The sequence below is a fragment of the Linepithema humile genome, chromosome 8, assembly GCF_040581485.1.
Source record: "Linepithema humile isolate Giens D197 chromosome 8, Lhum_UNIL_v1.0, whole genome shotgun sequence".
In the NCBI taxonomy this organism is placed as follows: Eukaryota; Metazoa; Arthropoda; class Insecta; order Hymenoptera; family Formicidae; genus Linepithema; species Linepithema humile.
The window spans coordinates 4,068,486-4,081,635 of NC_090135.1; the positions used below are offsets into that span (position 1 = coordinate 4,068,486).

General features: G+C 37.1%; 2 protein-coding genes across 2 annotated transcripts; both read left to right on the forward strand.

The window, feature by feature from the left end:
• The first annotated feature begins 359 nt into the window (after positions 1 to 359).
• Positions 360 to 2,132, forward strand: LOC137001715 (uncharacterized). The gene has a single exon (XM_067360823.1). It carries the CDS (start codon positions 360 to 362, stop codon positions 2,130 to 2,132), a length of 1,773 nt encoding a protein of 590 aa, XP_067216924.1.
• A 6,726-nt stretch (positions 2,133 to 8,858) lies between these two features.
• Positions 8,859 to 12,968, forward strand: LOC137001555 (uncharacterized). Its single transcript, XM_067360613.1, has 2 exons — positions 8,859 to 11,348; positions 11,421 to 12,968. The coding sequence occupies exons 1-2, from the start codon at positions 10,040 to 10,042 to the stop codon at positions 11,783 to 11,785; spliced, it is 1,674 nt and encodes a 557-aa protein (XP_067216714.1). The 5' UTR covers positions 8,859 to 10,039; the 3' UTR covers positions 11,786 to 12,968.
• Positions 12,969 to 13,150: the final 182 nt, after the last annotated feature.

Sequence of the window (13,150 nt, forward strand, 5' to 3'; positions counted from 1 at the left end):
TCGGGAGATGCGCGAGTAATGTGCGTCGTTCGTCAATCTGCTGCCACCGGCTAGTGAGAGCGGTTGTTGTATCTAACAAGCATTTTTTGTGCGAATAATTTTGTAAGTGATATATCTTTAAATAACGTAGATTTCGCTACTTCGTGGGCACGTAAGATTGTTCATTGGTATGTATACTTATAATAAATTCGACTTACTTTTCAAAGCTGTCACGGATTTATCGACTTTTCGTCTGATTTCGAATGCATTAAAGGTCCCTGTATCCGGACACTAGAAAAGTCCCCTATTACCGGACACTACCATGTCTTGTTTATTGATCATGTACGTTTATTATTTATTACAGATTTTTTTTTCTAAACATGAAAGTGAAGAATAAGAATACTGTGCAGAATAAACAAAAAATAAAAATCGCGATGAATAAGGTATTATCAGGTGAATTATCAATTCGGAAAGCTTCCGAAAGATATGCGGTGCCAAAAAGTACACTGTTTGACAACATAAAAGTCATAAAACAGGGTGGCGAAGTCAGCCTTTATTCTAAAAAAGGATTTAAGAAGACATTTGATGAAATTTACGAAATGACTTTAAAAGAACATGTCGTAAACTTGTCACATAGATGCATGCCCCTAACTAAAAAAGAATTTCAAAAGCTTGCATTTGATTTAGCTGAGTCACTAAAAATAGATCACAGATTTAATAAAGAAAAAAAGATGGCCGGGAAACACTTTTATTATGATTTCATAAAAAGAAACCCAGGTTTGAGTCTTAGAACTCCAGAACCAACCAGTTTATTGCGTTCTGTCGGCTTTAACAGACCTCAGGTGAAACTGTTTTACGATAATCTTAAATCACTCTACGAGAAATATAATTTTGAGGCATCTGATATATTCAACTGTGATGAAACAGGAGTCAGTACTGTACATAAGCAGCAGAAGGTATTAGCTGTAGAGGGTATCCGGCAAGTAGGGAATCTTACATCAGCAGAACGTGGAAAAAACGTCACGGTTATGTTCTGTATGAGTGCGGCTGGATTTTTCTTGCCGCCATATTTTATTTTTCCTCGACAAAGAATCCCCGAGCGACTAATGATAGGCGCACCACCTCAAAGTGTAGCTGTGGCACAGTCAAATGGTTGGATGAATGGCGAGCTCTTTGTAAAATGGCTTCAACATTTCGTAAAATTCTCGAAACCAACAGCACAAAAACCTGTTTTGTTAATTCTTGATGGTCACTGCAGCCATAAAGAATTAGCTGTGATAAATTTTGCAAAAGAAAATCATGTACACATGCTAAGCACGCCTCCTCATACGACACACAAACTTCAGCTTTTAGATAGAGTATTTATGAAGCCTTTTAAAAATGCCTATTACGAAGTCTGCGCTTTATGGATGAGAGCCAATGCTGGAGTAAGAATATCGGAATATGAAATAGTCAGCTTCGTGGCGAAGTCGTTTAACCAGGTCGCTCGCTTACAGATTGCTACGTCCGGATTTCAGTGCACGGGGATCTATCCATACAATCCAAATATTTTTACAGATTTGGATTTTCTTCCTTCAGAAATAACAGATATTCCTGTAGAAAATGATCCAAAAACTGGAAACCTTTTGAACCTTCCTATTAATCCATCGACATCAAGTAACAAGTTGCCACAACCTTTTCAGGCTCCAGGACCTTCAGCAGAAAAGATTAAAAATTGCATAGAGGAACTGTCGCCATTACCCAATGCAGCCGCCAAGCGTTTGACATCAAGAAAGAGAAGATCAGAAAAGAGTGCAATTTTGACATCATCTTCCTACAAAAAAACTCTTGAAGAAAAAGAAAACGTAAAATTGGAAAAATCAATCAAGAAACCGTCTTCTAACAAGCTACAGAATTCTAGAGGAAAAAAGACTACTAACAAGTTAGAGATACCTAGAGGAAAAAAGACTTATGATAGGTCTAAAGTAAAAAATAGTAATTGCCGACTAACTGTCCACAATGCAAAAGAAAAAACAGCATGTGTAATTTGCCTCGAAGATAACGAGGAAGATTGGATCCAGTGCTGTAGCTGCATGGAATGGGCGCACGAAGCATGTGCGGACATTCCTGAAACCAAACAGGAATACATTTGTGATCGATGCACCTTATTTTAATAATATTTTTAGTATTTTTGGATATGTCCGGTTATAGGGGACCTTTTCCAAAACTGTGATTTAAAATGGCTCTAAAAAATATATATTAATGTTTATTTCTACTTATTGTTAATCATCGAAACTTTTTATTTTCACATGAGATATGTCAAACTTGATATAAAAATTAAAACATATAGATTTAGTTGCTTTGTTTTCATTCAATTGTCAAAAAATCTTAAGTGTCCGGTACCAGGAGACTTCCCCCTATTAAATTTTATAAAATTGCTATATCTACATATGAATCCTTTGCTCTTATAGGAAAAGATATCATTCATTGCCACTTATCGAATTTTCTTTCAATTCTCTTTATTTTTTCAAAAATTTCAACTCTGATCGAAAAGCGATCATAGCCCAAATAACAATTCCTACGCGCAAAGTTTGCGCGTCTTATGCAAATAATCTGTGTAGCAGTTTGCCTGAATTTTGCTCGTGGGATATGTTGCGCCTACTTTGGTGGCGGTAGGCGCTGCGTAAAGATTCGGGATTCGCCGTGCTGGTCAAGGGGGCTTTGGCTCGGAGAGTGTAGAATAATTAGGCACTTCTGAATATACGTAGAATAGCTTTTATTTGGTATCTTCTTATTACACTTGTCACCTCACTTATTCGGCGACCGTACTACCGTGGTTACGCGTGTACGCGACGTGTCGTGCTTCGTCCGGAACTTTGCTGATAAAAACCCGCGGCGCCTTGTGTGCCGCCTTAATTTATACGGATCAGTATTCGGAACACAATGAGACTTGAACTATATCGATCCATTGTGTTACCAAAATGCTGATCTGTTTAACCTACTTTAGACGCAAGTGACACTCGGGCTTCTAAGAACGAGAGCTCGCGTCAGCGCCTAATTGTTTAATAATTAAATAACTTTTGTCACAGGATTCTCGAGAAGTGGCCTCGATTAATGGCCTTCTAAATGTTTATTATTGTTATTGCCTAATTAACCTATAATTATTACGTTGTGGTCTTTCGACACACAACATCCCTCCCCCGTTAAAAGAAGAAAACGGAGGTACGAAGTTTTCGTTTGTTTAGTGCAGTTGTCTCAGTAGTAGCCTGAGTAGTGCATGTTATAATGATTTACAATTTTACGCATTCCGGGGTTGCGAGAGTTCTCGAGTTTCCCTTTTTCTTTTTGCTAGAACAATTACCATTCCTATTAATAGAGTTAACACAATAACTACGATGGCTACAGAACTAGTGACCATAGGATAAATAAATATTGGCTTTTTGAATTGCACAACATTACTTTCTTCTAATTCCTTGTTAATTTCTTTTATTTCTCTTCCTAAATCCATGAGTTCCTTAGGGCTCTGGATGATTTTCTTTAATTTTATTGGTCTGATTGCCTCCTCTGGCTTATTTATGACCGTCTCTTTTATTAGAGTTAAATTAAATTTCGGCAAAAAGGTTTGAATGCTAGTGTCACTTGTTGACGTTAAAGTCCTGATGGTCATGTCCGTCGTAATTATTTTACAATTATTTACTAATGTAATTCTACCGGTGCGTTCGATTTTGATTCGCATATCCCTTTTATTTTTGCACTGTATAATTATTTCCTGTTCTTTATTAGTCGAATACAGCCATGAATTTTCTTTGCTTAGAGCTATCCAAATCGTTTGGTTAGATTTAATATATCTAACGTCGCACGCATTTTCTTTCGCTAGTCCCGCGTACAACTGTACTTCACAGAGTGCTCTCGGATTTATAGAGTATACTGGACTGTCTGGTTTACAAATATACTGATTTACGATTTTTACACACTTACTTAAATTTTCTACCGTCATGGTTACATAGGAGGGTAATTCCAGATTAACGGCAATTACATGTTGGTTTATTTCCGTAAAGGTAAATAGTTCGCCATGGTTATGGACAGGTAGAGGAATTATCTTTATTAACTTATATTTAGGATAAGATACAAGTGGAAATCTTAATATAGTGTACACAGTGTCGTTCGCATAATATGCGTTAACAGTGGTCAATTTCTCTAGTAACGGCCATCCACTATTTTCGAGGGCAAAGGGGAAGTGCGTCCCTTGAGGCAAGTGTGGCGTTATCGCTCGCAATTCGCTAAAAATTTGCTCTACCGGAACTAACCTAGGGTGTATAATTCCGTGTGTAGCGTAGGACAAGTAGTCATATACGTTCTGTACGTCACGTTGTAAATCGGTTAACATTTTATTAATAATAGTATAATATTCGTTTATTTCTTCGCTTTTGATAATTAACAATGTGCCGCTGTAGATACGCTTATCTAGATCGTATAATCTTTCGTTATTCTGTTCGATGGTTTCTTCTAAATCACTGATATGCGCTATTGTAGTATTTAATACTTTTAATTGGTTATGCGTTACGTGCGTAAGTGTCTTCTGGTTACTTTGTATTAGCATCAGTTGTTCGTTTATTTGTTTTTCATCGTCGGCGTCCATAGTGCCGAATAACGATTTAGCTAGCGAACCTATTCCGTTAATCAGTCCGCGCTTTCTATTTGATGAATCCTTATAAATACTGTTTAATCTGTCTATTAGTGCAGCTAATCTAACTTCATCTTTCTTTATTAATTCTAACAGATTCGCGAATTTGCTTTTCTCTTCTTCGCAATTCATATGCTCGGTCCTTATTGACTTCTTTATTTTTCCAATACGCGATAAAGGTACTGTATCCTCCTCTTCGCATTTTCCGGTGATTAAGATTTGTACTTCCACCTTATTTTCTATGGGCTCAATATCGACGTGTGGGGCTTGTATTTCGATCTCTTCGTCGGTGGTGTTTATTACGCTTACGGGACAGCTATAGTCACTGGCGTTTACTAAACAACCGCCGATGATCACCCCTGGTCGTGTCTCCAATACGTGCACGACTCCTAGAGCGTTTTCGCTTGTCGTGGCTTGCACGACTGTTTCACTTCGTGGTGCCAATGTTATTTTCTTATAAGGAAACAGCTTGAATGTAGTTTCTCCTATGGTTAATCGCTTAGTGGGGTACTCCCAATGCGTCACATGCCGTTTCAAAAAATCTGCGCCCAGAATTCCTTCATGTGTTATGGGGAAATCATCTCCCACTACATGTATCTTGTGTCTTATGCGCTTGTTGCGCATGGGTATATTGGCTTCAATTATCCCCAAAGTTTCCGTTTTTCTTCCGGTGGCGCCAATTAATGTAATTTTTTCGTCATAGATTAGCGTTTCTCCCTTCAGATGTTTTAACTTTATTAATGTTAATGTAGCGCCGGTATCCACTAGCATGGTAGATATTTCTCCTTTTGTTTCTTTAACAGGGATTTTAATTAGATCCAAATCCGTGTTTGTTTGCGCTATTTTATCAGTATGTGCGACTTGTAGAGTTTTTGCTGGTCGAGCTGTTCTCTTGGCAGTGACCTCGCTCTCGTTGTCGCTATCGTCGCCCTTGCCCTTATCACTTTTAGTGTATTTAATGGCTTTTGGGCGTACATTATCGTTTGAGTTGGCCCCCTTTTCGGGTCGGCCGTTTAGCAGCCAACACTCGTCGCGCAAGTGTCCTGTCTTTTTGCAATGCTTGCAATATTTTTCAAGAGCGTTTACTCTTTGTCCGTCCGCCTTGGGTAAGTTGAATCGGTTAGCGAAGCGACTTGTGCGGCATTCGCGTCCGTGGTGGCCCCATTTGCCACATTTTGCACATTGCGGTGGTTTTTCTCGCGTGGTACCTACCGCTTTGTAATTAGGCTTATTCATTGCGTTTGGGCCTCTCATTTTTTCTTCTGAGGCAGCCACTGCTATCGCCTCTTGCAGATTGCTGTAGTTCCGCGATCGGACTATTATTTTTATGTCCTCCTGCAATCCTAATTGAAAATTTTGCAGGGCCTGGCCTTATATTGTTCCCTTAATCGTGTTCTTTTCGGCCACGGTGTGTCCCTTGCCTTCAATCGTTGACTCATAGAGTTTCATTGCGAGCTGATCCACTCGCAGGCCATATGCTTGAGCGCCCTCCCCCTGCTTTTGCTTGAGTGTGTTAAACTCTAACTGCAGGTGAGCAATGCTTTTACGGGTCGTATAGCATACCTCGAGTTCTTGCTTCAGTTCCGCGAACGTTTGTATGTTTCGCGTCTGGAAATCGAGCATGACCTTTCCCTTTAGCTTAGTGCACAATATGGCCTTGAGTAACTGTGACTCTTCTGTAGGATTTATGCTTTCCATTGCATATGTGCTTGCGCTTAAAAATTCTTGAATTTTGTGCTGCGAGGTACCGTCAATTTCCGGTATTATACTCCGCGCCTCTTTTAATTGCATGTAGCTGGTCGCGGGTAGGGACCTACTTCGTATATCGGATGGGCCACGTCCGTATGTCACGTTCGTCTCTGTTACACGTCGTGGTGAAACCTGTGCCCTATTATCAGGCCCGAACGCGACTGGTCGGATCGTGTTTCTTATATCGCGTTGCTGTTCTTGTAGATCGACGAACTGCTCTTGTAAGCGTAGTATTTGCGTGTGGAAGTGTTCCTGTATCCCTTGTAGTTGAACTCGCATGTCGCTCATAAATTCGACCATTATTTCCATCTGCTCAGTTTCGCGATTTCTATGCGTTCCAGCCTCTATTACGGTCTCTTCGCCCTCGTTACTTAGTTGTTCGCGTAACGATTCTATATCCTCGTCTATCGCGCTGGCAGTTATGTTGCGCGGTGCTTGGGCCATCGTGCTCCGGTATCTTATCTCGCGCGGATCGAATATACTGCTATCGTATGAGGTCAGTTCGGACTCGCTATTTGCTGACGCGCGACTCGGTGTTCTACTGCCTATTTGTTTGTTTCGACGCGTTTCCCTATCCTCGCTTTCGGGTATTAGACTAGTATCTATTTCCCCGAAAGAGTAGTGTCGATTTACTTCTATATTCTCGTGGACTTCCGGATTCTCGCTCGCGTTTTCGGTACTAGAACTCTGTGTTTCGAGTTCGCGATTTCCGCGTGTCGCACGCTGTGTTCCCTGACTCGGGTTTATAAGTGCGCTTATCGCTCGTTGGCCCTGGCTGCTGAATAGCCAGGATCGATTAAGTTGCACGTTGGGGTTATCGCGTTCCTCGGACATTAACGCCGCTTAACTTTTAGTGTACAATTTTTTGTCAGTAACTTACAGAATTATTATCGCTCGCATGTTGAATCGCTGCTCGTGCCGTTGCGTCGGGCTGTCTTCTGCGTCCGGCTGTCGGCTGTTGAGGCAGGTCGCGGTTCGTCTCTGCGATAAGGCCGCTCTGCTCAGGTTGCGCTGATTCAGCTCCTGCGGCGTTCTGCTAGGCTCACGCTGTCCCTCTGCTGTTTGCTGCTGCGGGTTGCTTCGGCCTTGTTACTTTCTTGGTCACCAGTTTCAACACTTTAACTTTCGTTTTGCGTTGTTTTTAGCTCTGGCGCCTGCGCTTCTAACTCTTCGAGTTAGGCTTCTTGGTCCAGCTGCAGCCGTGCCCAGGTCATCAGGGTATTCAGAACATCCAGGTAAACGGTAAAGATGGCGAATCCCACCGCTGCCACCAATTTGTTGCGCCTACTTTGGTGGCGGTAGGCGCTGCGTAAAGATTCGGGATTCGCCGTGCTGGTCAAGGGGGCTTTGGCTCGGAGAGTGTAGAATAATTAGGCACTTCTGAATATACGTAGAATAGCTTTTATTTGGTATCTTCTTATTACACTTGTCACCTCACTTATTCGGCGACCGTACTACCGTGGTTACGCGTGTACGCGACGTGTCGTGCTTCGTCCGGAACTTTGCTGATAAAAACCCGCGGCGCCTTGTGTGCCGCCTTAATTTATACGGATCAGTATTCGGAACACAATGAGACTTGAACTATATCGATCCATTGTGTTACCAAAATGCTGATCTGTTTAACCTACTTTAGACGCAAGTGACACTCGGGCTTCTAAGAACGAGAGCTCGCGTCAGCGCCTAATTGTTTAATAATTAAATAACTTTTGTCACAGGATTCTCGAGAAGTGGCCTCGATTAATGGCCTTCTAAATGTTTATTATTGTTATTGCCTAATTAACCTATAATTATTACGTTGTGGTCTTTCGACACACAACAGATATATTTAGTCGTGTATAAGTCGTGTATTGCCCGCAAAGTGCAAGCGTTTTGCAAGTGTGCTAGCATTTTGCTACCGCTATAACAACGCACTGGGATAAGGTTTTGTGTGCGCAGTATGAGCCATTTTTGTATGTGAGTTGCTAGATATTTATGGGCATAATATTTTCTGGGAGAGAGCATAAAAAAGATAGCAATTTTACTAGTTATATTATTAAAGTGCACAAAGTTGTACAAATATTTATTGCAGATAGAAATCGATAAATTTTTTTCTTTTTATAATGTAATTTGTAAAATTACATTATAAAAATTTGTAAAATAAATTCACACATCGAGGTTTTAATTGACTAGCGACAGCTTGTTCGCAATTCGTTATTATGCTCAAAGTTTATATATTTCTAAATTCAAGTACATAATCCATATGAATTATAATTTAAAATTAATTACTTGTGTTTAAAGAGATTATCTTTTATGTATTATATGAAAATTAATAATTTTTAATACTTTTTTTCAAAGTTGTACGTTTCAATTCTTCACTTTTAAATTATATATCTTCTGCTTTAATGAATTTATTTTCTTTTTTCTTATTCGTGGAAATATTTTTAAATTTATAGAATACATATTTGTTATTTTTTTTTTTGGTCCAATACTTTTCCAAAACGGTATGTGATCTATTTCCAATATAATTTTCGCAGTTTTATATCTCTTTTCCACTTTTTGTTTGATATATTAGTATCCTTTTTTTGAATGTAAAACATCAATTGAAAAATCAATTTTAAACATTTTGTTAGACCTTATTGAAAAGTGTTCTTGTAATGTTACAAAGAATTGTCAGCAATTTATGATAATCTCGCTTGTCTAGCATGAAAAAAAAGTTGCGAAAACTGTTTCGGAAACACATACCATTCTGTAAAAGTATTAGAAAATTTTAAGAATGAAAACAAAATATTTGAAAATAAAAACATTTCATATATGTAGTGTATAATGTAATTTTTGAACTGTACTTATGTATGTAAATATGTTGTACGTATTAACATTTATTTATAGAAAACAGAAATTAAAAGAAATTAATATTTTAAATAATGAAACAATTAATAACAATGACACGAGAGAAAATATAAATGCAGATATACATGAAAACACAATGCAGGTAGATAAAGATGGAATTCTTCAGGATGTTGTGCATGACAAATTAGCTGCAATGGGTATTGAAACTAATAATTACGAGGAAAATGCAACATGCATTTTAAGTAATAAAGAATTAGAAGAAATATTAGAGGATGACATAGAAAATGAAGAAATGGACACTTTAGGAATAGATAGCAATATTGATGCATTTCGTGTTAATAGCGGCAGTATGCCAGGAAAATGTATCGTTGATTTTGTATTTCTTTTTCAACAACTGCACGAAAAATTTGACATTCTCGCGGAATAGAATGTTTGTTTCGCGATTTAATATTTATCGGAGCTCGTGCATATGGATTGAAAAATAAATTATTTTTTAAATGCCGAATGTGCAATTTTGAAGAATTTGTTTGGAGTGAGCCTTCTTCTGAAGAAAATTTAGATGTAAATATAGGCGCAGTGGCTGGCGCTTTATTAACTGGTGTAGGATTTACACAATTACAAGAAAGTTGTGCAGCTATGAATATTAAATGCATGGGAAGAAAAACGTATGAAAAAGCACACGAAACTGCTGCTGAGGCATTCGCAAAAGCTGCAGATGAAAGCATGAATGCTGCTGCGAATGAAGAACGTGAATTAGCATTACAACATAATGAAGTAATAAATGGAATACCGCATATAGCGATAACAGATGATGGAAGCTAGATGAAAAGATCATATAGAACAGGACGGTATGATTCCTTATCAGGTGTTGGCACAATATGTGGTGTACGAACAGGCAAAGTGCTGCACATGTCTGTAAGAAATAAATATTGTGCAGTTTGTGTAAAAGCAGAGAAACATGAAAAAGAACCCACAAAACATAAATGTTATAAAAATTGGAACAGAGATTGCAGTTCAACAAGCATGAAAGCAGATGCAATCGTGGAAGGATTTAAGACAAGCATAGAAAAGCGCCAATTAATTTATTCTACATATATAGCGGATGAAGATAGCAGCGTATATAAGAAAATTATACAGGCAAATCCATATCCTAATGTTTTTATAGAGAAAATAGAATGTCGGAATTATTTATTGCGCAACTTGGCGACAAAAATAAAAGAAATCGCAAAAACAAAAGGACGTTTTGGACAGTTAAGAAATGTTATTGGCAATCGTGTCCTTCGAATTAGAACATTTGTGTCAAAAGCTGTGCAGCACCGTTTAGAAGAGCAAAGTACAATGGAGCAAAAGATTTTATCTCTAAAAATGGATTTCAATAATATTATAAGTCACGTTTTTGGCGAGCATAATGAATGCGCCAGAATTGGATATTTCTGCGATGGATCACAGAAAGAAAACGAAGAGAATTATATTCCACAATTAAAAAAATATGGATTGTATGAAAAACTGCAGAATGCTATGAAATATATTAGTTGGAATGCCAAAAGCTTATTGAAAGATAAAGACAGTAACAGAGTTGAAACTTTTAACTCTGTTATATCAAAATGTATTGGTGGAAAAAGAGTAAATTTTGGTCTAAGAGAATCATACGAAGCGCGTTGTAATGCTGCAGTAGTTTCATTTAATACTGGCAAGCCTATAAGTTATCTAAGCTATACTTTAGGAGCACAACCAGGGGAAGTAGCTGTAGAATTTGAAACTGGGAGAGAAATAAGTAAACCTTACACGAAAAAACAATCGACGAAACGAAATGTTAAACGTGCAGTGACAGACAGAGATTATGGTCCACAGGCTGATAAACCTGATGCTACATCAGATGAAATGGAATTAAGAAAAGCGCAACACATGAATATGTTGCAAAATTGGCAAATAGAGCGAGTAGCAATAGAAAAAGAAACTAAGGAACAAGCAGCTAGCGGTATTTGGCGATATTATCGTACAAAAATAATCACCGCCTCTCATTTTGGTCACATATGTAAAATGAGAAAAAGTACTTCTTGTGCATCAAGAGTTACGTCAATAATATATCCATACGAATTAAATGTGGAATCAGTGCAATATAGAACAAAATGTGAGGATGTTGCACGCAAAAGCATTGAGAAGGCACTAAATATTAATATTAATTGTTGTGGATTATTTATAGATTCAGAAATACCATTTTTAGGCGCTTTGCCAGATGGATTAATAGGAGACGATGGAATAGTGGAGATTAAGTGTCCTTTCGCAGCACGATTATTAACATCAGAAGATGCAATTGCAGCAAATGTTTCAAATCTGCGATCATTATATAAGAATGAAAAAGATGAGGAAATGAAACGCAGTCACATATATTATTACCAAATACAAAGGCAATTACATATCACGCAAAGACAATACTGCGTTTTCGCACTTTGGACACCATTAGGATTAAAAATAGAAAAGATTATACGTGATGATACTTTCTGGAAAGAAAATATGCTTTCCAAATTGATTCAATTTTATGAAGATTGTATTACCGGAATTACTTGATCCCAGACGAGAGAGAAACATGCCAATTCGTGATCCTGAATATATCATTGAAGCAAAGAGACAAAAAGTTGCAGAAAAAGAAAAGACGGACAAATAAATGTAAATAAAAATAATAAAAGATAAGTATTGAAACACATTGAAGTAATGAAAAAACAAATTTGGATTAAAAAATGAAAAAATTTTGCGCTTTGCAAAATTAATAATGTTGAACAATGTAAAATGCATTCTGCGTTAGACGCAGTGATTATTGTCGAAATGCATTCTGCGCTAGACGCAGTGATTATTGTCGAAATGCATTCTGCGCTAGACGCAGTGATTATTGTCGAAATGCATTCTGCGCTAGACGCAGTTATTATTGTCGAAATGCATTCTGCGCTAAGCGCAGTTTATAACATACAAATAAAATATACGCTCCATTCTACCTGCATTCTGCGCTAGGCGCAGTAAATCATAACACAATGTAAAATATGCTGCTACTTGAATATATAAAATTTAATATTGTCTTGTATACTATAAAATCGGACAAATGAGATAGCGTATATGTGCACACGGATACATTCATATCTTACCGTTAGAGTTGAAATTAACTATTCTCTAATGGATATATATGATTGCAACCGTTTGTACTACAGCGCGATGTCTACTACCCACAAAATAAATTGAAAGCAAATTGTCGCCAACTTAGCATCAAACTCGTTCGAAAATTTGTTAAAATAAAATAAAAATGTATAATAAAAAATCATAATAAATAATAATATAACATCAATCTTATAAAGTTAGAAAATGTTAATATAATGTTTTTGTTCATTACTGAATAATATAAAAACCTCTACAATTGCCAAATTTTACAACATTTCTTTGCATTTGCTATCTCACTTTAGCGCAAGTGTTCGAGTAACTCGCACAGAATCTTACATGAACGTCCGCATTCTAATCGTATCAGTCAAAACGCAACTTATTCGAAAATTGAACAATAGGGATATGTAGAGAAAGAAAAAGAAAGAGAAAGAAAAAAATTACAAGAAACATAATATCTTCTAGTCACTCGCCTTACTTCTTTAGCTACTTGGCATTTACCTCTGGAAAAGAAAAAAAAACTGTTTCTTAAAACTTTTTTTACTCATTACTTTCTAACAGTAATCAACTAAATTATTAAATTATGATTTTGACAAATATTAATGTTTCAAAAAAATATTCTATGTTTATTAATAATCTTGGCATATGTTTAACTTGCATTTTATTCCAATAAATAAAAAAATATAAAATAATTTTAATAAATATAAAATATTTTTAGTAAAAAACATTATCTGATTATTTACTTGATTATGTACGAAAAAGAAAAAAATTGCAAGAAACAAGACTCGA